At 38.4% G+C, this 25,938-nt stretch overlaps 1 protein-coding gene across 4 annotated transcripts in view; it reads right to left on the bottom strand.

The window, feature by feature from the left end:
• Window positions 1-325: 325 nt before the first annotated feature.
• Klhl7 (kelch-like 7) overlaps window positions 326-25,938 on the bottom strand; it is a 62,805-nt gene continuing 37,192 nt past the window's right edge. Inside the window, exons 6-11 of one of the 4 annotated variants that reach the window (XM_006535753.4) lie at window positions 25,215-25,389; window positions 22,402-22,544; window positions 14,330-14,570; window positions 6,604-6,805; window positions 5,059-5,156; window positions 326-4,248 (exon numbers count right to left, since the gene is read on the bottom strand). In XM_006535753.4, the coding sequence (XP_006535816.1) occupies window positions 3,965-4,248; window positions 5,059-5,156; window positions 6,604-6,805; window positions 14,330-14,570; window positions 22,402-22,544; window positions 25,215-25,389 (1,143 nt within the window). In that variant the 3' untranslated portion in view covers window positions 326-3,964. The remainder of the gene's footprint in view (window positions 4,249-5,058; window positions 5,157-6,603; window positions 6,806-14,329; window positions 14,571-22,401; window positions 22,545-25,214; window positions 25,390-25,938) is intronic. The other 3 variants (NM_026448.3, XR_880834.3, NM_001161800.1) reach the window with 3 other exon arrangements.

Below are 25,938 nucleotides of genomic sequence, written 5' to 3'. Positions count from 1 at the left end.
GTAGGTGTAATCTAGCATGGTCTCAGTCATCCTCCTGCCTCAGCTTACCAAAGTGAGAACTGCCACTATTTTGAATCTTCACACCCGCCCACAACAAATTGAGTTATGTTTAAAAGGAGTAAAACTGGTAATATCAGAGTGAAACCTTAAAAATCTTTGGAGGAAAAATTAAGGGGTTCAAAAGGATCAATCAGGATTTAATGCTGCAACCCACAAAATGCTCTTTCATAATACCAGTTTACTGAAGTTTAATGAGAACTGGTTTGGTGCCATATTGGATGGAGTAAATTGGATTTTACCTAATGCAAACAGTCAAAAAAGAATATAGATTTAGTTGAATAACTTTATTAAATGGCACATTTTGATATTGGTGTATTAAAATGCCTCATGACTCAAACATTTTCATGACACTATAATGACAAGTTTTAAAAACTAGACCACAGAGCCACAGTTACTGTTATAATATGGAACAAGTTTTGTCTACTAAACATTCATACTCAAATTGTGATTCTCAAAAGTAAAACCCATGTATCATCAAAATAAAGCACTTCAAAGGACAGAACACTGACAAACCCAGTATCTACTGAAATGAAAGCAGAGTACATTATAGGAAAGGAACTTTTTGAAAAAGTAATGAAATGTACTTTATATACAAAGAAATTTGAATACAAAGCAATTTGTATATGAAGTAATATACTTTGAATAGTTTACTTTTACCCATTATCCTTTAGAATTGTGAATGATAGTTCTGGTTTGGGGGAAGACGTGTTCTTATTAGGAACATGATACAGGTTATTAGGAGTAAAGGAACTTTATAGAAAGCTTTATAAAATGTTATGTGTTCTAGTTAATCAGCAGCCTAAAAAGAACAGCTAATATAGTCAAAATATTTTAACAGTGCTGCCTATTCTACAGGGGTAACTGCTCTATCAGTGTGATTACAGTGTAATAAATGAGTATTTTGTCATCAGAAAATTTAGCTATGTTAACAATTTTTCTCATGTTTTCCTGCATGTATGCATGTGCTTCATTGTGTGCCTGGTACTTGAGGTAGCTAGAAAGAGGGCACTGAATCCCCCTAAACTAGAGTTGTAGATGATCGTGAGCCTCCGAGTGGATGCAAAGGACCACACCCAGGTCCTTCTGCAAGATACAGTGCCACCTCTCCAGCTTCAAATAGCCACATTTTTTTTTTTCGTTTTTTCGAGACAGGGTTTCTCTGTGTAGCCCTAAGCTGTCCTGGAACTCACTCTGTAGACCAGGCTGGCCTCGAACTCAGAAATCCGCCTGCCTCTGCCTCCCAAGTGCTGGGATTAAAGGCGTGTGCCACCACTGCCCAGCTCAAATAGCCACATTTTAAAATAGTGCAAATTTCAACATCTTACATAAAAATATTTACAACAGTCAGAGACTGAGAAGCCAGATTGAATCAGTTTGAGCCAGAACAGCTAAGTTGAACCAGCCAGAGTATAGAAAGAGCTAGAAAGGGTGAGCTTGTTCAGCAGTAAGTCTCAAAAGATGAAAACATTCTAGGCCTAGATAAGATTGTATGGAGGCTGGAAGCTTCCAGGACCTCACCTAGGTTAGCAGACAGAGGCAGTGAGCCTGAGATGACAATTACATCAAGTGAATAAAAGATCATTTTACAGTCTAGAGGTGGAGGTTGTCTAAGGCTGGAGTTTGTAAGAGTGTACTGGGTTAAATAGTGTTCCTCACAAAATTCCTATCTATCCAGAACTCCAGAATGCATTTCTACTTGAAAACAGGATCTTTGCAGATGTAAGTGGTTTAAGACAAAGTACTAGAATCCTTCTGATGTGGTGGTGCATACTTTTAGTCACAGCATTTAGAAAGCAGAGGGTGGGTATCTTAACTCCAGGCCAGCGGGGGATGGCTCCAAGGTTAAGGGCACTAGCTGTTCTTCTAAGTACCTGGGTTCAGTTTCTAGAACCCACGTGGTGGTTCACAACCAGATTCGGGAGATCTGACCCCATTTTCTGACTTCTGTGGGCACCAGGCATACAGATGGTATATATTCATTCATATGTAAGTTAAAAAAAAGAATGGTTCAAATAAATGCTATTTACAAAAGAACTAAGTGAAAATAGTTACACAAGAGAAAGAAATGACCATGAGAAGATGAAGGTGTAAGACTGCAGTGCAGCTCTAGGTATAAACTAAGAAGTAAATGTCAAGGACTACTGGCAACCAGCAGCAGGGGTGGGAATGGGGTGTGTGGCGGTTTTGCCCAATCCTCCAAAAGCCAGATTTGAGACATCTGGCCTCCTAAACAGTGAAAATATATTGGTTGGTTTAATCCATTAAGCAAGCAGTAGTTTGTAGCAGTGTAGCAAGCTAGCACATGGGAATAGGAGTGACTACAGTAAGTACAGGGCTTCTTTCGGAGGAGTTATGAAAACACTTGAAAAATACAATGATGACTGTACACAGTGCATATAAACATACTTTTTAAAAAAGATTTATTTATTATATGTAAGTACACTGTAGTTGTCTTCAGACACTCCAGAAGAGGGCGTCAGGTCTTGTTACGGATGGTTATGAGCCACCATGTGGTTGCTGGGAATTGAACTCAGGACCTTTGGAAGAGCAGTCAGTGCTCATAACTACTGAGCCATCTCACCAGCCCCGCATATAGACATACTAAAAGCCACTACATTAGTACAGTTTAAATGGGTGAACTGTATGCTTATGAATTACATCTCAATAAAGCTGTCTATACATAAGAACTTGACAGATAAATCCTGTCACTTTTCAACTTCACTTTTAATTTAAACATTTTAGAGTCTGTTCTAACTTCCATTCAGAGAAAAATTTTAAATGGAAACTTTCACAAATTTAAGAAATATTAATGAACACACGTAGAATGAATAAACAAAGCAAATCTATTTAAGTTAAAAATATTTAATATCAGATAAAAACATTGATTGACAGTTTAACATGGCACATTTCATACATAGTCAAAGGGCAAAACATTACTGAGAAAAATTAATAGGCCGTTTGGTAATTTGTTGTCCACATAAAAGCAATGAATAATGATATACTTAATGCCAATTATTACAAAACTTTTAGAGAAAACTCAGTTACCTCTAACATGTTCTGCTAGGAGAAAAGAAAACTGTATTTTTTAAAATCCATATGCTACTGGGCTACAATTATCAGTGCTTTTCTAGTAATCTAGAAATTTCTTCCAACAGCTTTTCTTCTGTTGGTCAATCGTTCCTACTGATTGGCTCTCGCATAGAGAATGAGGACATAGAGTGCTTTTTACACTGCTGAGTAAAACCATATGAATTAATGATGGGTGCTAAGCTTAATATTTTATACAAAAATGTATAATATTTCATTTAATTGGACTGAATATATTATTTCATGAGTAACTGGGTACAGTTAAGTCCCAAAAATCTGAGAAGTTTTGTGAGAAAGTGTGTATGTTTAAGCCATTTTTGCTTACTTTAAAATGGAATAATTTGGCACTAAATGAAATAATGAAGACAAGCAAAATACATAACACTATTACAGTTACTCTATCAGAGTTTACCATCTCCGACTATAATTCATACGATTACTTAGTTCTTGACCAAACAGAAACAAAAAGCCCTAACTACACAGCACTTACACAATTAGGAAAATAGAATCTAGAGCTAAGCTGGGGCTCTTTCTCTGATGAGCATGCCCCACTCTGCCACAATCAGTTATATATTTGCAATTCACGTTTTCAAGAAGTGCTTGTAACTTTTCACGTTTTCTGGCTGATAGGTTCTTGGATGGCCAAATAAAATATGATCTTTGAATTAAGTAAGGAGATCCAGATAATATAAACTGTTATCTTATTGGAATCTTACTTTATCAAAATACCAGATCAGAACTTCATAACCGAACTCTTGGAATAAACCACTGGTGGCCATATCTCTAAGTTTCAGATGAGTGGAAGTCCATTCACCATTCATGTTTCAAGGGTCTCTTCATTTGCTCCACAAGTATCAACAACACAAATTAGACAACTTGTGACTGGGAAAGCCCGGACTTTTGAGTTGGCGATCCACTTATCTGTTTCAGTATTATACTCAAGGATATGCCCCAATCTGCCTACACCCTGAAAACCTGCCAGGACATAGATGACAGAGCCAACTGCTGCACACTTCACCGTGACACCCCTCCATGGCATCGGTGACACCATCTTCCATTCATTTAACTTGATATCGTAATATTCCACATTGTCCAGACCACCTTCAAAAGAACAACATATGAGAACTTTATTTTATTAGTGATTGCTGGATCTCTTCATAGTTTCTAAAAGTTTTATATTTTAGTTTCAAAATAAAATTGTTAACCACATAGAAAGGATATAAGAGCTTTATGATCATTACCCACACGCCCACTACCTAAATATTTATTCTTGAGAAATTTTCAGAAATATTTTTTCTACAAAGTAAAAAAAACAAACAACAACAACAACAACAAAATAAACCCTACACATTTCCTACAAATGTTCCATCCTGGAAAAGAAAATTAAAAAGTATCAGTGATTTGCTTTGATTATAAATTATTTCAAATGTTTTTCTATCTTTTAGCAATTTATGAAAAATACCAGTGAATGAGAATAACAGAAAAGAAGCTATTGTTTTACTTAACACTTAAAACCTGACAAAATGAAGGGCTATTCTCGAGTCAGTTCCTCTATCGCACTATTTAACTAATTAGTTAAGATCATTACTAGCATTACGTGGGAACGTGAGAAGGTCAATCTTGAAAAGCAAGGCTGCGTCCAAGCAGTATCTAAAGTGCTGAAAGCTAAGATGGCTTAGTAGTCAAACATGTCAACTGCTCACTATTTCTCAGGCACATGTGACAGTACTCCCTATGGGCACATGAGAAAGCACAGACTTGTCTGAGGTAGTCACAGTCACTTGACATTTCATAAAGTTTTGTTAGCACTTAGACATAATGCTGTGTTGATTCAATTTTAAAAAATGTTCCAGTAATTTAAGAACTTATCAGCAAACCCAGAGAAACTGCAAGTAAGTTAACAGCATATACCTAAACCATTCTGACCACCGACAGCAAATATCTTGTCCTTCACAAACACCAGCCCATGATTCTTCCTGGGCTCAATCATTGAACACAGCTCAGTCCATCTGGAAGAAAAGAAGGTTTTGGTGCGCTCATTTACAAGGAGTGAAAGGCTTCCTGCCATGCTTCATACATGGTCATACATGTATGTACATACATGTAAATAAACCTCAAGGGGTTTTAGATAATAGTTTTATAGATAAGGTAAATTGGAGACTTTAATGGGAAATAAAAACAGGAGGAAACAATTTATGTCTTTTGAAGAAATCCATTTTCCATAGTTTCCAATAATTCTTGAAATGGCAACAGGAGTGCAGAGGAAGAATGTAAAGCGTCAATCACATCCTCTTCTGCCTTCTGAGACAGGGGCCTCTCTGTGTAACCAGAGACCTAGAACTTGTCATGTAGATGACACTGGCCTTGACTTGGGATGCTCCTCCTACCTCTGACGCTCAAGTGACAAGAATACATAATATACCCCATAGAAGGAATAAATACATGTTTTGGTTTGTTTTTTAATAGCTACTACTATAGATGTCAGTATGGCCCTGTTTTACAAGAAACACACACACATTTATGTGTGTGCTTACCCAAGTAAAATAACAATATTGTAGCTTGAAAATGGGAACAATAAGTATGGTTTCTTTACTGCTTCTATATAGTAAGCTGCCCCCATGTATTACAAAAATACAAGGCTTGGAAAATTCTGTTTACATTCTTTCTTTTCTAAATATGTCAATAATATAAAGTTCATGCCTTCATGTACATACATTCTGAAATCTGACAGCTTAAAAGTGGCCTAGTGTCACTTGCTCTTCCTGCTGCTTGCCAATCTCTATGCAGGACTCTCAGGTACCTCGCCAGCACCATGTCTGTTTGCATGCCACCATTCTTCCTGCCATGATGACAATGGACTATGCCTCTGAACTGTAAGTCAGCCCCAATTAAATATTTCCTTGTAAGAGTTGCCATGGTCATGGCACAACAACAGAAAACCTAAGACACATTTCATAAATGTTTTTTAGAATTGAAAGCAATAGTGAAGAAGAGGACAAGGAGGATGAAGAGGAGATCACAGTTTCCCAATTAAAATGCTAGTGCTTATTTTGAGCATAGGTTTTATTGGGAGATATGATCCCCAAGACACAACTAGTGAAATGTAATGACAAGAACCACTTTGTAATATTGCTACTTAACGACAAAAGTATCCTAAGTTTTCTCCCCTTCTTTCCTACATTTCTTGGCCTCTCAAACAACAATATTTTATGAGTCTGATGGACCAATTGTATGTATCTCATTCTTATTTACTGCACAAGCAGGACCAGAAAGAGAGGGGCTCCCATGTATGACAAGGCCAAGTTATTTCCTAAGATTTCAGGCTAGTTAAGTGTATGGCTATTCTGAAAACAAGAATTACATCTCTGTTGGGTTCCTTCTACCTTTCTGCATTTTTACTCGGTGACCTTATGGAATGCAAAAGCACTGAATGAATCATTTTAAATAGATACATACGTTTCTGTGGCAGGATCATACACTTCACAGGAACTAAGCACTCTCCCAGAAACATTGTTTCCTAAGCTTCCACCACAAACATAGATGAGGCCATTGGCCTCCACCATCCCATGGCTGCAGCGCTGAGTCAGCATGCTGGGCTTCGTGTGCCAACTCTCGGTCCTTGTATCATAGCATTCAAACAAATACAGGGCCGAGTTTCCTGTAAAAGAAAAGGACTCAAAGTAAGAGGCTGGGCATGAAGACTGTGACTGAGGCCAGTCTGGGGTATATAGTGGGACCCTGTTTCAACACCCACCCTGCAAAGAAAGGGCCCTTCCTACCACTCTTCATACTTGGTTTGGAGTGGTTTGAACTGAAATCACTGTACAGCTAAATGAAAAGAGGGAAGAATTGAGGTTTGTAGACAACAGTTTTTCTATTTATCACAATAGTATTTTTAAAAAAGCTAGTAATCTTGTATGGATCTTGGAAGGCATTATAAAAAGATCTTTGGGGCAGATTTATTATATATCTAGTATCCTGTTTATTAATGAGACAATGTGCAGATGGGTCCTAAAGTCATCCTGGTCCTTACTTGAATACAACATCGAAGTATCAAGGTGTATTTCTGACTGTACACTGAGTATCAAGGTGTATTTCTGTCTGTACACTAAGTATACATTTTAAGAGCAAACACACATTCAGTATATTTTGCAACTGTGTAAACTATAGGAACTCAGTGACCATTTAGAAATAATCTCATTAAAGAGCAGTGCTTCTTGTCCTGAGGAACTTTTATCAAATTCTTTCTTTTCTTTGAGACAGGGATCCTACTAGGTAACCTTGGCTGTTATGGACCTTAATATGTAGGTGCTGACTTTCAGTTCTTGTATCATAGCACTCAAAATAGGGCTGAATTCAGTCTTGAATTTACAGAAATATGCCTGCATCTGCCTCAATGCTGGGATTAAAGATATATATCACCATGCACAGTTACTAGCACTAAGTTTTATAATAATTTCTCAGGTTTTCTTTTGCTATTGTTGTTGGGGTTTTTTTGTTTTTGTTTTTGAGACACAGTTTCTCTGTGTAGCCCTGGCTGTCCTGGAACTCACTCTGTACACTAGGCTGGCTTGAACTCAGAGATCAGCCTGCTTCTGCCTCCCAAGTGCTAGGACTAAAGGTGTGTGCCACCACGCCTGGCTCAGAAATTTCTTCTTTGGTTTGATTCTAACTTAGAGGAAGACTTAAGTTGACTTTATGTTAGCTACTACTATTGAATAGGAAGTGAAGCCTGACAGTAGACTGTTTCTTGTCTTCTTGAAGGAAAGTAAATGCAAATGATTAAAAACATGATATATGTGTCTTCCTAAATATTTAATAATATTCTATGGATTTTGAAAATTGTCTAGAACACTCTATAAGAAAAATTTCTACCTTAGTTCTCTTGTAAGGCAATATGGAAAAATGTTAATTTAAAATACTGTTAGAAAGAAAGATTTTTATCTAGTTTTACATAGTTTTCACTCACAAATCAGAACTTACTGTATGAAGCTGACTTCCACATTTTTTATGGGATAAAATGGAGTATGTACTATCTATGCTTCAAACCTAAGACCTCACAACTCTGAAGCATCACATTCTGCTACATTTTAAATCCACGTATAAACAACTAGCAATGGCAGGCCCAGAAACAACTCCACTGGCAGCTGCTGCCCAGTGTGAAGCTGAAGGCAGCTTGGATGGATGGCTTTCTCTTTTCTGCCTGTTTGCTTCTTTGATCCTCGGTCATTGAGTTCATTTGAAATCACCATGGACAGGTTTCTGAGAGACTCCATACCTGGCACTCAGCTACAGTGTAGAGAGGATAGATATAATTATTCCTCACTGTGACTGCAGTTTCCTTCTAGAAGCATTATTTCAGACCCAGGTTATACCTCGTTGGACAATAACCATAGGAATTCAGACCACAGAGTATAGATGCATAAGACAACATTACCTCTATTCATTCAACACCCTTTGCCTGAAAGATCCTTTTCCCCAGTGAGGTGTGAGATGTGAGAAGGCAGAACCCGAATCACTCTCATTAAATCAGTACCAGGCTATGGAGCTCTCAATACACCAGCGAATGAGGAGGAAACAGGTTAGACCCTAGTCATACTGCTGCAAGTTCTGTAACTGTCTCTAAGATTCTGGCAAGCTCACAGGGAAGTATTTCTAAATTAATATGCATTTACTTCACTGTTTTACATTTAAATAAAGACATAGGATATGATTTTTACATCTAAAGAGAATTGGGCAGAAAAGACAGGCTTTAAAATTTGGGAGCCACAAATACACATAAAATTTCCATCTGAAAAAATTAGTAAAACAAAGGGGCTGAATGACTTTATTTCCAATGCAAGATACTTAATTTACAACTAGACATTACAGGCTCCAATGTGACACACTAGGAAACGAGTAAACATGGAGGGGTAAATAGGAATGGCCCCCACAGGTGCGTGTGTGGAAGATCTGGGCACAGGAAGTGGCACTATTAGGAGGTGTGGCCTTACTGGAGGAAGTGTGTCACTATGGGGGAAAGCTTTGAGATCAATGCTACACCCAATGTGACAGTCACCTCCTGCTGCCTGAGGATCAAGATGTAGAACTCTCAGCACCATGTCTGCTGCTAAACCCCTGAAACTGTAAGCCAGCCCCAATTAAATGTTTCAAAAATGATGTAACACTTTCACCTAATTCTAAACTGAGAAGTGAAGATCATTGAGAATAACAAGTAAAAGAAGCATTAGTCATGACTAGTGATAACTTTCAGTTTGTTTGTTAAGAGAAAGGGCTTCGCTATATAGTGCTGACTGGCCTGGAACTTGCTCTGTAGACCAGGCTGGCTTCAGACTCATAGAGCTCTACCTGCTCCTGCTTCCCAAGTGCTGCAACTAAAGGTGTGTGTGCATCATCACTCCTGGCTGACACTTTTAAATAAATATTTAAACTTGGAAAATTTAGTGGAAAATAGTATTTAGCAGATACTAAAAACATACCATTTAAGGGGCTGGCTAGATGGCTTAATAGTTAAGAGCACAGGCTCCTGTTGCAGAAGATTTGGGTTCAGTTCCCAGCACCCACATGGCAGCTAATAACCATCTATAGCTCTAGTGCTAGGGATCTGATACCATCTTCTGATCTCTGCAAGCACTAGGCATGCATATGGTACTCTGTCATACATACAGGCAAAACACTCATACACATAATAAAGTAATAAAAAAATCTAAAGAAAAAACAAACAACAACAATAACAAAACAATATACTAACAAACTCAAAACAAAACAAAAAAACCCCAAATCCAAATATCCTGTTTTAAGTTAAAAACCTAACTCAGTGTTAAAGAAATGAAGTTATCAAGAGAACAGTTGCTTCTATTGGCTTTAGGTATATTTGAAATATATTATATGATAAGAATGCTTTTAAAAATAGTAAGAGATTGTTTTTTAAGTTACATTTAGAAATAAATGTAACTTAAAAATCCTGTTTTTTCTTATCCTCATTTCATATGTAGCAGGAGGTAAAAACTTAGAAAAACAAAAAATAAAAAATTTACAACAGAAGGGTGCAGTTGTAGCTCAACAGTAGAGCGCCCGCCTCTACTGCACAAGGTCCTGGGTTTGATTCCTGGCATCTCCACTTGGTGAGGGAGCCCGTCTCAGGGTACTGCCTCAAACAAAACAAATAATAAATTATATATATATAAATTTACAACAGATAAGCATGCTGTGTCAAAACGTTCTATGGGCTAATTAATATAAGCCACAAAGAAAAATACTTAAATCCCGCCTTAGGTTGACTTGGTCTCCCTAGTTTGTTGTTGTTGTTGTTGTTGTTTTTTTTAAAGTTCAGTATGTAAGTAAAGAAATTACTTGAAAACTTACTTGAAAAGAGGAAAGCATAAAAAAACTATTCTATGCTAGTCTATTAATCTTTAAACTATTAATCCTATGCTGTACTTAGGAAAAGAAAAAATACTGAGTCTAAAAAATTATTAGACAGGTATTTATACTTATACCCATACCCTACATTGATCCATGAAAACAAAATTTAAAGCAGGGACCAGGGATGTATCTTAGTTGGTAGAGTACTTGTCTATTAGGCACAAAATCCTAGGCTTGACACTTAACACTGCAAACCAATGATTATGGTAGCACAAGCTTGTAGTCAAAGCATTTGGGACATTGGAAGTTCAAGATCATCCATAGCTACAATGTAAGTAGGAAGATAGCCTGGGCTACATGAGATCCAATTTCCAAATTAACCAACCAGCCAGTCAGCCAGCCAGCCAGCCAACCAACCAACCAGCTCCTATGTTTACTTTTTTAAAAGCAAATGAGACCAATTGTCCTTGAATATCATGGCTCATATACATGATTGTAGCACTCAGGAGGCTGAGACAGGCAAATGCTGAGTTTAAGACACACTGGTCTATGAAGATCTTATCAAAAAGAGTAGAAAGAAGAACAAAGAGCACTTGTTCCTTTATTATTATTCTTCTTTATATATTATATCCTGAATGTAGTTTCCCCTCCTTCTCTCCTTCCCCCAGTGGTGGTTTGAATAGGTTTGGCCCCCATAAATACATGTGTTTGAATGCTTGGTCATAGGGAGTGGCACTATTAGGCAGTGTGGCCTTGTAAGAGAAGCTGTGTCACTGTGGAGGCAGGCTTTGAGGTCTTAAATGCTCAAGCACAGCCTCTTACTTGCTGCCTGTGGATCAAGATATAGAACTCTTGGGGCTGGAGAGATGACTCAGAGGTTAAAAGCACTGACTGCTGCTCTTCCAGAGGTTGTGAGTTCAATTCTTAGCAACTACATAGTGGCTTACAACCATCTGTAATGGGATCTAATTGAAGAGAATGACAGTGTACTCACATATAGAAAATAAATAAATAAATCTTTTTTAAAAAAATTAGGAGGGTGTCCTGAGCAGACCTTGGGCGCAAACTCCACAGCCAGTCCCACAACAGGCAGGGGAAGCTCCACTCCCAAGTGCTCTAACACTCACAGGGACATAGGATCAGAGGTGAGGAGGACACAACATCTGTCCGAACACTGGGAGTAACTGGAACAGTGGGACCCAGGCACACAGGAACTCCACCAGACCAGTGGCCTGGGTTCCTAACAGTCTGGGCTCGTGCCCTGAGCAGACCTTGGGTGCAAAGTCTGCAGCCAGTCCCACAACACACAGAGGAAGCTCCACTCCCAGGCACCCTAACATACCCGGAACCTGAGGATCACAGGATCCCAGAATCACAGGACCATAGAGACAGCTTGACTCTGAGGAGTTCTGACACAACCAGGATCACAGGATCTCCAGTCAGACATAGCCAGGGCAGGTAGCCCTAGAGATAACCAGATGGTGGGAGGCAAGCATAAGAACATAAGCAACAGAAACCAAGTTTACTTGGCATCAGAACCCAGTTCTCCCACCATAGCAAGCCCTGGATATACCATCACACCAGGAAAGCAAGACTCTGATTTAAAATCACATCTCACGATGATGATGACAGAGGACTTTAAGAAGGACATAAATGACTCCCTTAAAGAAATACAGGAGAATACAGGTAAACAGGTAGAAATCCTTGAAGAGGAAACACGTAAAGAATTACAGGAAAACACAATCAAACAGGCAAAGGAAATGAACAAAACCATCCAGGATCTAAAAATGGAACTAGAAATAATAAAGAAATCACAAAGGGAGTCAACCCTGGAATTAGAAAACCTAGGAAAGAGATCAAGAGTCAGATGTAAGCATCACCAACAGAATACAGGAGATAGAAGAGAAAACTTAGGTGCAGGAGATGAAAACTTAGGTGCAGGAGATACCATAGAAATCATTGACACAACAGTGTAAGAAAATTGCAAAAAGCAAAAAGCTCCTAACCCAAAATATCCAGGAAATATGAAGACACAATGAGAAGACCAAAACTAAGAATAATAGGTCTAGAAGAAGAGTAAAGATTCCCAACTCAAAGGGCCAGTAAATATCTTCAACAAAATTATAGAAGAAAACTATATATTTCAAAATTATTTATGTAGCCAAAAGAAATGTAGACAATTAATTTGGGAGGTGGCTTGACAGAGAACAACAAAGAGTGAGACTGAATGTCTTGCTTGATATTTATAATTATTATATCAATCTTGAAGAAGAGGACCTTATAAGTTACTCTTTTTCTGAGATGAATGCTTTTCAAAATCATCACAGCCAATGAACCAGAATCTTACCCTTACCTAATGTACCACCCTCCAAGCAGAGCCATTGTTCATTGAAACAGTTGATGAATGACCATCCTAATACACACACCATTTCTTAAATGAATGTAACCTGTTTCCTGCAGGTTGAGAATGATGACAATCACTCAAGCCAAACAGCTTTGACCACAGCAGGAAATCTGTATCCAAATAACCATGCCTACAACTCATTCCTTGGCGCAGCAGAACTGTCAACTCTTAGCTTAGCTACTATGGAGGTAAAATCCTTGGGTGATGTGAGGGACATTGAAGTACAGCCTTATTACAATGAACTCCAATGTCTAAAAATTGTTCTTATAGCCGGGCATGGTGGCTCACGCCTTTAATTCCAGCACTCGGGAGGCAGAGCAGGTGGATTTCTGAGTTCCGAGGCCAGCCTCGTCTACAAAGTCAGGACAGCCAGGGCTATGCAGAGAAACCCTGTCTCGAAAAACAAAAACAAACAAACAAACAAACAAAAAACTGTTCTTATTCTGGGTTTGTACCACAGTAAGAGCCAAGATTTTAAAGCTTTACTGAAAACAAACAAACAAACAAACAGACTTTATCTATTTATGTTCACTTAATAACATTTCCACCATTTTTATGATTGGTATAAAAATATATTTTGTGTTGAATATAATAAAAAAATTAGTTCAATTAAAAATAAATTAATTTAATTAAAAAAATAAAGTTCTCAAATCAAACTGCAAAAAAAAAAAAAAATTAGGAAGTATATTTTTTAAAAAAAGGATGTAGAACTCTCAGCTCCTTCTCCAGCACCATATCTGCCTGCAGGCTGCCATGCTTCCCACCATGATGACAATGGACAGCCTTTGAACCTGTAAGCCAGCCCCAATTAAATGTTTTCCTTTGTAAGAATTGCCTTGGTTATGGTGTCTCTTCACAGCAATGGAAACCCTAGCTAAAACATCTTCCAAATAACATGTTCTAAATGGGTCAGTGAATAAATAAAATTCTAAAACTTTCAAAGGAAATAACATCACCTACTCAAAACAAGTAAAATTCACACACTGTCAACGATCAGTTCACCATAGTAAAAAAGCAATTCATCTAGAAAAATGGCATTATAATTTTCTGTTATTTTAAATTCTGTGTATGAGTATATGAATATCCATTCAGGTGTCCAGGGGCCAGAGGTACTGAATGTCTCTCAGAGCTAGAGTTACAGGTGGCTGTAAGACCATCTCATGTCCTCTGGAGCAGCAGTACAAGGTTTTAATTACTGAGCCATCTCTCTAGCCCCAGTGCTGGTACTCTTGTTGATTAATAACTTAAAGGACAAAGGAAAACTTATAAGGAAACAGGCTCTAAAATGTTAACAGACGTACACCTAAATTACTGAAGTATTGGGACAAATTTTCCCAATTTTTGAAAACTATGAATGTCAAGAAACTTGGATTAAAATACTTCTGTTAAACAAAAATATCAACAGGGTCTTACCTACTTCTGAACCTCCAGATGTATAAATTTTGCCTTCTGCTGCACAGGCAGCAAGGCTGTCTCGAGGTGTTGGAGGGCCCAGTTTGGAATACCAGCTATCCTTTACAACATTGTAGCAATCCATTCGCTTTATGGGGAAAAGCTGAGAACCTCCCAAAATGTATACTACATTGTCCCAAAACACACATGCTGCATCTCTTCGTTTTTCAAAGGGGCAGCGAATGTCTGTCCAACTGTAATCCTGAAAGGAAGGGCAAGAAGCTTTCAGAAACAGAAAGCATAAAGGACAACGTACAGATAAAGAAAATACAAAGAGAATGGATTTTTGTTTCCTAGACTGCACATCTACTACCCAGTTTAAACTGAGTGATTTCTCCAGAGTGTTGGCTAGCTGAGGTGGAGAAAACATGACTGGATGCCCCATGGCTTTGAGACGGGTATGTACGTCTGAATAGACTACTACTACTCTGTCTTCTCTGTCATTAAAGCTTGAAGATAACTCTAAAATAAATAAAACCATTGCTATCTTAAAAGTACTTTTTTATTGTTTTTAATTATGTTTATGTGTTTGTGTCTGTATGTGGGTATGTGCATGTGAGTGCAGACTCTTTAGACAATATTATGTGCTTCAAGTAGCTGTTTTCTGCAATGATTACAAGCACCAACCAGCTCCTTAAAACCAACCAATTCCTTAAATCTGCTTCTTATATTCATTCTTTCTCTCTTTCCTTTACTTTTTCTTTCCTTTTCTTTTCCTTTCCTTTCCCTTTTTTCTTCCTTCCTTTCATCCATCCATTCATTTTCCTTTTTTTTTCCTTCTTCAAGACAGGGTTTCTTTGCATAGCCCTGACTGTCCTAGAACTCTTTCTGTAGACTAGGCAGCCCTTGAACTCAGAGATCCACCTGCCTCTGCCTCCCTAAGTGCTGGGATTAAAGGCGTGTGCCACTCCTGCCCATCAAAAGATGCCTTTGTTTGTTTGTTTGTTTTATATGTGCTTTTTCTTCTGTCTTATTATTACCACTCCAATTATAACAAGAACAATCAGCTTAAAACCTATTTAATCATGTATAAAACAAACTTACCCACCAATTAGCAGACCAGACATGAACATAATTGTTGAATAGAAATTTAACTTACACTCAAAGTTCTATGATTTCAAAATAATGACTAACTCAATATCAAATAAGACCCTGGAAGAACAAGAATGAGAGAAGCTAACAAGTTACTTAGGTATGATGAGTAACCGTCACCACTTTGGCAGGCCTAGGAGGAGGGTAAGCAAGTCTCTGTTTACACTGAAACTACTATAATGTTATGGTTTTTTTTTTTTATGTGAAAAGAGATTGAAGGTGGTGTCCTGAATAAAATTCTGTATCATTTTGACTCTAAATTCTCAATTTTATTGTAATAAAGCCTTACTGGCAGATGGCAACATATTCTAGTGTGTACACTGGCTACATCTGCTTTCACTCAACGGGCAGCTGCAAAACAAACTAGACCTAACCACCTAGTGTGTCCCTCTGTCCCTTCACCAGCTCTGTTCCTGGCCCAGGTTGGCTAGCTGACCTCTAGCTGACCTCTAGCCAACCCTCACCCCTTTCTTATGTAGTGACGGCTTTGCAGGATGTTTTGTTTTCCCTTTTTAGCGTATATTAAATGTTGAAAACAATGGGGTTCATTGTGTCATTTTCTCACGTGCCTACAAAGTTCTTGACTATGTCTATGTCCCCAATTACTCTTGTCTTCTTTTCCCATTTCCTTTGGGTCCTTTTGTCTTCTAATTTCTTCTTTTTTTTTTTTAAAAGATTTTTATTTATTATTATATGTAAGTTCACTGTAGCTGTCTTCACACACTCCAGAAAAGGGAGTCAGATCTCGTTACGGATGGTTGTGAGCCACCATGTGGTTGCTGGGATTTGAACTCTGGACCTTCAGAAGAGCAGTCGGGTGCTCTTACCCACTGAGCCATCTCACCAGCCCTTGTCTTCTAATTTCATGTCATTAAAAAAAGAAGAATCCACATATGAGAAAACACGATACTTGTCTAAGTCTGGTTTACCATTTTCTCTGTTTTGTGGCATCCGAGAATGCTTCTATCCACCTAGCTTGTGTATGCATGGGGAAGTCCCTAAATGTATTGTAGAATCCAAAATAAATTCAAGACCACCCAGTCCCGTCCCCCTCTGAAGGGACTTTCCAAACTATACTAGCAGGCCAGGTGCAGAGCCAGATAAGAAAGCTGGCCGACTACACGATGCTGAGAAAAACCATAAGGGCAGGTGGAGTGAGAGACCAGAGATAGTCACCCCTTGCAAACCAACCAATGCCTGAAAGGGTTACTTGCTACACCAATTAGAATAAGCCAGCTAGCCCTATTGCCTAAATCTGCCCCTTACAAGGTATAAAAAGTGTGTTCTCTGTTCTTTTGGGGGGGGGGTCCTCTCCTCTTGCCTGCATGCTGGGGGGGGGGGGGCAATGCGTTGGATCAATAAACCTCTTGCAGTTTGCAGCGATCTCAGGCTCTGAGGTCTTTGTGAGTGAGTGTCTTTTGGGAACTCCAACAGTCAACCATACTGACACTGTGTTCCTATAGCTTTCCAAGATAGCTAAAAAGCAATCAAGATCAGGCAACAGATCCAGCGATTCCCAGACTCACTGAGTAAGGCACTCTGTGTGAATGTTACTGTTGCAGTCCCTATAAGAATATCAAGTTGGTATTTATATCTTGTAAGCATCTGTTATGTCAGACTTTATTAGATTAGAATATACCCTAAGAATTTCTATTCTGTTTTGAACTCCTAGGAAAGCGTTTGAAGGGACTTTAAACTCTAAATGATACACATTTAAAAACAACAACAAAAGCAACAAAAAAACCCAAGGTAACTTACAAGATTCTCATCTATTGCACAAATCCACCACAGAGCAGAGAAATACAAACTCAGTCAAGGTCCCATCACTCTTCACATAAGTTACTGAAAGCTATGTGGGAAACGTTCTGAAACTGTAAGGTATCAGTAACTATGCTTCTATGAGCTTCAACTAAAGTCAGGCTGAAAAGATTGGTCACTTGTTCTTTTAGATGCTCTCCAGCACCTGCTAGTCTTCAAATTAAAAATAGCCACTCAGGGGGTCGGGGCTGGGGAATTGGCTTAGTGGTTAAGAGCACATACTTCTCCAGTTAGCTTGTCAGCACCAAGGTCAGGTGGCTCCTAGCTGCTTGTAACTTCAGTTCCAGGGTATCTGTGATGGCTACTCTTGATTATCAATTTGACTACATTTGCAATTATAAACTCAAGTGGCTGGATACACCTGTGAGGAATTTTTTTCTTAATTAAAAAACGTAAAGTGGGAAAACCCACTTTTAATCCAGATCCTATGAGGTTGGAAGATCTACCTTTTTATCTGGGACACACCTTCTGTGGGTAGCCTATAAAAAGAACATAGAACAAGGGCACTTGGTCTCTTTGCCTGCTTGCTCTTTCAGGCCTGTTCATTCCTTCTCTGGCTGTAGAGCCTACTTCTTCAGGATTCTAGTCTATACTGGAGACCAGCTGAAATATCCAGCCTCATGGATTGAACAATTCCTCGATTCTTGGACCTTCCATTGTTAAACAGCCACTATTGGGATAGCTGGAGTACAGCTTGTAAGCCATTCTAATATATCCCCTTTACACACACACACACACACACACACGCGCGCGCTCCCACTCTATCAATTCTGTTCCTCTAGAGCAGCAGTTCCCAATCTGTGGGCCAATATCCCTTTTAGGGGGTGTCTATCGAATGGCCCTTTCACAGGGGTCAGCTAAGACCATCAGAAAACACAGATACTTAACATTATAATTCATAACGGCAAAATCACAGTAATAAAGTAGCAGTGAAATACATTCATGGTTGGGGTCAGCACAACATGAGAAACTGTGTAGAAACATAAAGGGCTGCAGCATTGGGAAGGCTGAGAACCAGTGCTTTGGAGAACCCTAAGCAATACAGCTTTTGGTAGCAGGAGTGTGGCAACCCTAATACAGTATCTGACACCCTCTTTGACCACCATGGGCAACGAGACTCACGTGAACCTTTACTCCCACACAGACAAATAAATGCTCATACTCCTAATTACAAATAAATATTAAGATGTTTTGTGGGACCTTCCTACATTACAAATTTAAGAATGAAAAGAACTTTAAAGGTAGCAAGATAATTCAAAGATAAAGATGTCTAAATTGATGACCTGAATTTAATCCTACAGACCTATAAGTATAAGTTATATTGTTTCTCAAGAAACTTCCTTTTTTTTTAGGTTTTGATGAAGACCTTGCTAAGTTGTAGAGTCACACTCACACTCTTGCTCTCAGGTGATTCTCCCCCCAGCCCCCTGAGCAATGGGGCACATTACAGGCACATTACAGGCACATTACACCACTGTGCCTGGACCTCATCCTCGGGAACGTATTTCAGGAGAGTTCATTTCAAAGTCCATTGCTACTGCACACGTCAGACACTATGTTAATAACTGTGAGCTACAAATAGTAATGTAATGGTTCCCATTGCTCAGAAGGTAATTTAAGTGTCCTTTATAAGCATTTCTACTATGAGTACAAAACTACTCATGTCAGCTACCATCTTGTGCCTTAAATTCAGCCTATTTAAAAAAGGCCTGTTTCAATGTCCTTGGCTATGCTTGTGTATATAAATGGAAAGAGGGAGAGATGACTTTTGTTTTTTTTTTTAAATAAGCACATGGTTCAGCATCTCTGGGAAGTCGATCTCATTCCTATAATCTGCCACCCCAAGTAATATACTGAGAAAGTTATCTGATGTCCACTCTTGATAAATGTTTTGGGCTTGTAAGCTCATAAGTATGAACGTTGGTGAAGGACCCAGTTCTAACTTAGGCCATGTAGGGGAAGGAGGATTATTTTTAGTTCTCTCAAAGTTAGAGGAACATGTAGCTTTCATGTAGTCAATAAAATGGATAAAGGCACTAACGTCATACGTAGGCAGGTAACTATGGGCCCAGAAAAGTATTTCAGTATTTTTAATGAGTATTTCATTGCAAAGGTATGTGCTTAGGTGCTGAGAAAACAGGCAAACTAGAAAGGGTGTGGACAGCACATGTAAGTTCTCACACAGCAACCACGAGTGTGCACACAACTGAAGCATCATGCATGTATAAGCATGACATCCTGCCTTCCTTGGTCCTAGTCAGCCTTTCTTGCCACAGACTACACAATTTTAAGAGCAAACCTCCTTGCTTTACTGATTCCCTTCTGAGTCATGGCCATGCAGACGCCCAGATGGGAAACTGAGCACTCCATTCTACCCTACACTGTGTAACTGTCCAGCCGCAGAGAAGGAAACTATGCCCATTTGCTTATACACTGTTTATGGCTATTTACCTTCTACAGCAACACAACTGAGTAGCTGTGGTGGTGAAGAGAACAATCGGCAAGGATGAAACTAATTTCCTCTGATCTTTTTATAGAAGTCTGCTAAGCCCCTGGTCTATAGTAGGCTGGTGTATGCAGGACAGATTAATGCCCCAGCTCCTCCTACATATTAGATATATAGGATCATATAGCCATGGATATGGGCTAATGATATGGTTGGTTACCTGGTGTCAAACATTTACTCTCTGTTTGAACAAACTGTAGAACCAGAAGACCGATACCTACTTAAAGGTATATATCTAGATGTCTCTTTTAAACTCCAGAGCACAAGAACCCTCTAATAAGTGGAACAGGTTATGGCAGTATGGCCCAGCCATATGCCAGTATGGCTTCCTTCACATGGTTTCTGGAATGTCCCAATATGACCACAGTACACAGCCAGAATTCTGGAGCACATTAAAGCCAACTATTTTTAAGTAAGTATCAGTCTTCTGGTTCTACAGTTTGTTCAAACAGAGAGTAAATGTTTGACACTAGGTAGCCAACCATATCATTAGCCCATATCCATGGCTATATGATCTAACCACAAAACTAAGATGGCACCAAACAACACAAGGCTGGATTTATGGAGGTTTCAAATATACAAGATACCCACACAGGCTAAGCACAAACAGCAGCCCTTTGTCTACTGTACTGTTTTTCCCATCAACTAGGACCATTGCCTACACGGCCATATTCCCTATCAGCCAGTAAACTTGAGAGACTTTGCCAAGATTGAGCTGCTAAGGCAGTATATAGCCCTTCTAGAAATTGTTCAAGTATTCTTATTTGGCAGGATTTTAAATAGCTTTAGTGTTCATTGTCTTTTAAAAAGAGTATGACTGGGCAGTAATGGCTCACACCTTTGATCCCAACCCACTGGAGGCAGAGGCAGGAGGATCTCTGTGAGTTCAAGGCCAGCCTGGTCTAGAGAGTGAGTTCCAGGACAGCCAAAGTCACATGCAGAAACCCTGACTCTAAAACTGAAACAAAAACCAAAAAAAGAGAGTGTATATGTATATGTACACATGTGTGTATTACAATACACTTGCGTAGGTAAGTTCACGTTATCAGTGTGTCCATAACTGAGGAAGGTTGAGGACAACCTTGGCTGTCATTTTTAGGAACAGCTCCTTTGAGACAGGGTTTCTCAGTGATCAGTCAGGCTGACCACCGATCTCGGGGATTCTCCTGTCTCAATCTCCACAATACCGAGATTATAAACTTGTACTATCATGCCCAGCGTTTTTATGGAGGATTGGAGTGTTAAGTGTTCACAACAACACGGTAGTGATTGAGCCATCTGCCCATTTTAGGTATTTGGGGGCGGGGTGTCAAAGATCAGGGTTTTTTGTTTGTTTGTTTGTTTTGCTTTCTGTCTTTTTTGGTTTTTTTGTTTTGTTTTAAATCAATTTTGAGGCATTGTTAATGGTTTACTATGATGAAGAGAAACTTAAAAAGGACAAAGAATGCAAAACTGTTGACAAAGAGAGGTGGTGCTCAAAGGACATACAAATGTGTGCACCACATGAATTGTTATCAGAGTATTCATCTCTTGTGTACAAACCTGCATCTATGTCTTCCCACTGCAGTCAACCTGAGTCACGCCTAATGAGTGTGAGGGCTACTGACAGACTTCCTAAGCCTGGAGTCATATGTTACAGTTCCCTAAGCCAACTCTAAATCCTGATTTGTTACTATAATTTGAGAGAACCAGTTGGGTACCCAATAATACTGGGTGGGATACATTCACTCATGAAGAGACAATTCTTGCCTTCACGTAATTGGTACTTAGTATGGACTTGAACTGTCCATTTCTGTCTTGGCATATCAACACTACATTACTTCATGGATGTCTTAAAAAAATATCCTAATGTCAATAGGATGCTTTGGTCTCAAGTACTAATCATCAATTTTTAAAAAGGGATTAAAAATAGAGATAACTTGTTATGCGTGGATTCAGCATGAGTTATGAATACCACCTTACAAGTCTTGAATGTTATCTTTTAGGACTTTGGTACATTCTCACCCCAGCAATGCATGCAGTATCAGAAAAATATGGCATTTCCCCATGCCATACCCCTATACAGGACAAAGACACAAGAAGAATATGAGTGGGCCCTCTCAAGGCTATAACTAAACATCTACATAGTTTAAAAATTGTGTCCCTAGACCTGTAACTTACACTCTGCTCCTCCAATTGGCATTAAATGTACTGGAAAGCAGACTAAAAGTGTTCATTGTTTCTAAATTGTGGGATTAAGATACCTATCTTTATTTCTTTGTGACTACATTTTTTTGAAATTTTCTAGAATGACAATGTGTGTTATAATCACTCAAGAAAGAAAACATGCCTAGCCTAAGAAGCCGATTTCCCCTGAAGATGATCATCTCACGAAAGCAAGGGCATCCGCATGAGTGTATAGACTTGCCAACAAAGATTGAGCTTTCTTTTTCTCTGCAGTGGTTCCTTTTAAAGTACCCCAGAGCAGTTATAGGGAAACTTGAAATGCAGCCCTCAATTTCCTTACCCTATAAAACAACAATAACTAGGCAGCCAATTACTACTTACTATGTGGGAGATGTCTGTGTCTGTGTGTGCTCAGTCCCTTCAGAATGAAAACTGGTACCAACTTACTTACCTTTGGGTTAAAATATCTACAGGACTGTGGTTGGGAGCCTCCAAACAGAGCTATGCGGTAATCATGTTTCTTTCTTCTAGGCCGTGTGCCACCTGCAAGTTCTTCTCGATCCTCAGGAGACAGCAGATGGTACCTCATTCCACCTGTACAAAAATACATAGCAACACTTACATACATACAAAAATACAGAGAGCTTCAGGAACTGCCGAGTCAACACTTTGAAAAGGAAAGTAGTCCTTTCCTCTCCCCCTGTCCTGTAGCTTAAAATGATTTTTTGATCTCTCTAGTGTTCTAGAAAGAAAGGGGGAAAGATGCAGAATGTCTAAGAATCCTCTTCTTAATGAATTTATGATCCTCAGAGATCAATATTACTAAGACTATGTCACCCACCTACTGCATACCAATGAATTCTCTAGTTCCTTAAGAGTAGTAGTTGTCAAAATAAAAATTACTGAAATCTAGATCCCTTAAACCCAGTGACTTTAATTTTTTTCATGAAACAAGATTCACTATATATAATGGAGGAAGCTGCCATTTAACTAGTAAGCCTCTTGACTTCCTTACTACTGAGATTACAAACATATGCCACTATTAACAGTCCTGTTTAAAGTGCACATTAGAATCACATAAGAAATCTCTATTTATACCTGGTTCCTATCACAGACCAATTAAAATCTCTAGTGGAGGCACTGGGAAGTTGCTGTGTTAAAGGGACCCATCTTTCCATTCAAATGTGGTATATATAATAGCATCTTCAGATCCTGGAACTTTGTTAGAAAGGCTGGCTCCCACAATCGAAAGCCTAATAAAAGATCATGTATTTACTAAAACTCTAAGTTAGCCCAGATTTGCATAAGACTTTGAGAAGGATGATCTTAGATGAAGTGTAACAAGGATTCACAAATATTGTGGATCTTCCTTACTGAGGTCAAGAGTCACATACTCAAAAACTACTTAAGCAGTGTGGGGAAACCGCACACTATCTAATATTACTTATTAGACAATACAGGAAAAACTATATTCTCTACCTCACATATTCTTCTCAATACAACCTGAAATGAGTTTTTTAAAAAATCTCATAAAAGCAGCAAAGGAAAAGTGATAAGCTATGCAAATGTTTATTATATAAAACAAAATCGCAATGCTATCTTATTAGTAAGCTTAAGTTCAGCAACTTTACAAAAGAGTAGGGTAAATGTCTAGACACTGTTTGCTGAAAAACAAAACAATTTTTCAACATATAAAAGATAGCTGACTAGTCTTTACCACTTTTTAATTCATCAGATTTCTTGAAATTAAACAGCTCAACATAGGGCTATGAATCCTCAAACTAAAGTGCCTGTTCCCTCCACACACTTCTGTTTGTTGGACTTGTAAGGACTTGCTCTTAACTCACTTGCAAAGCTACATACTCAAGAAGATCTAACAATAAAAATAATAGGCAAGAACACTCAAAAAAAAAAATACAGACAACGCAGGCAACATAGGTAGGCTCAAAGGCATTAAAATGACTACATGAGAACAGCTGTGTACTGCATCCAATAAATAAGTCAAAGTACATTCAGACTCATAAAAATTAAAAATAGCTGAAATATAAGGTTTAAAAAGAAAAATTAAAGTAAACTCTCAGAATGGGATCAAAATGGAGACAGAACTAGAAAAAGACAAACAAAGTTGAGCATTCAATGGCTAAAGAACCACAGTCTTAGTAATAAAGAACTAAGAAGTCAAAGGCTAAAAAGAGAAAATGCTCAACCTGATTTAAATATATATATATATATATGTATATATATATATACACATATATATATATATACACATACATTACTACACATTTCAAAATGCCAGGATTAAATAAAACAACATACTAACCTAATAAGATTAAAACAAAAACAAACAAACAAACAAACAAACAAAAACCCAAGAAACCAACTGGCACTAGGATTCTCAAGACTATTACAGTCTGTAGATAATGGAGCAGTGCCTTCAAAAGTCTGACCACAGACTGTGTTCAGCATGTGCAGTTTAACTAACTTCAGTGTTTTATAGAGAAATAAACATGAGACTTATCAAATCTCCAAGTATTTATCAATTATCAGGAACCCTTGAGAAGACGTGTTCCATCATCAAACAGAATTAAGAAAGGGGAATCAAGTATGGTAGGGCACACTGGTAATCTTCGCGCTCAGGAAAGGCTGGAGGATTCTGAATTTCAGGCACGCCTGGCTTCACACTGAGAAGCTCGTCTCAAACAAAAACAAAACACACAGAGAGGAAAACCTTGTACTCAGAAGAGAACAGATTTATGAAATATTCCAGGAAAGGCAAGTCCCAGGACAAGAACTCAGCCTAGAGGACAAGCAGCAGCAGAAGGAGGAGGCAGGAGGAACGCACTGAAAGGGATGTTTTAAAGAAACAAAAGCAATGCATTAACTGTGGCATTTTATGAAAGCATATAAGGCTTCCAGGTTAGTCAGGAGAAAAAAGACATGAGCATATTATTAGCTCCAGGCAAATAAAGAAAACCTGTTTAAGAAAAAGAAATGTTAAGATGGGATGCTGCCAGACTAAATAAAAAGGAAACACTGAACCAAACTTCACTATCTTTCACTCTAAGGTAAGGGCTGAGGCCAACCCTTTCCAGGGACTGAAGACCCTAAGGGATTATTACCACAATAAGAAGACACAATCTTAAATGTTTTCCCAGACTAGTGAGCACTGAACAAGTCTTTAGTCCATGCAAAATGGCCATGTAGGTCATAACGGTATAACGGTAACTTACTTATCAACATAATGGTCTAACGGGAACTTACTTATCACCATTTTAAGGCATTCAGGATTATCTTGAATAAGTGGTTCAGCTTGTACTGTTTTACTTAGGAAATTCTTCGATATAAGAGGAAACCTGACTTTAGCAAGGATATCAACCATGAATGGCTGGCGGTTAGGCTCATCATATTTCAACCACCTCACGGCAGCGTCATAAACCTAAGGGGGACAAAGAAAACAGCAGAGGTCTGAAGTGGAAGCAACATTCCAAACATCTACTTTCATGTTCGCAGCAAAAAGGGACAATTACTTACGCTCAGGACCAGGAACACAAGCTTCCCAAGATGGCTTCCATTCCAGAAGATATGAAAGTTGTTTATCTTAACCTTGTATTTCTACAGTGTGACTTAACAAACTTACCTGCTTTAGGAAATTTAAGATATACAAATTCTATATTAATAAAATGTAGGATATTTATAAGAATTGCTGTAGCATTCATTTAACTGCACCGAATAATTTCAAGTTCCTTAATTAATTTATAAGTCATAGAACAGCATCAACAACTTACTTCATGTACATACTCATCTACTATACTCATATACTCATTCAGGCTACCCATCAAACATGTTTGAGCTTGTTAATAAATTATGGGAAATGGAATTTTAAAGAAAGGCATTTTATTTTATAACAGGTTTAGATTGCTTTTTGGACTTTTGGCTAAGATCAAGTGCAGAACAGATTTAAATTTAGTATTCTCTGTACCCAGTC

The sequence above is a fragment of the Mus musculus genome, chromosome 5 (assembly GCF_000001635.26).
Source record: "Mus musculus strain C57BL/6J chromosome 5, GRCm38.p6 C57BL/6J".
NCBI classification, from domain to species: domain Eukaryota; kingdom Metazoa; phylum Chordata; class Mammalia; order Rodentia; family Muridae; genus Mus; species Mus musculus.
Note: the sequence above shows the minus strand (reverse complement) of the source record. Positions and strands in the feature narration are given on the sequence as shown.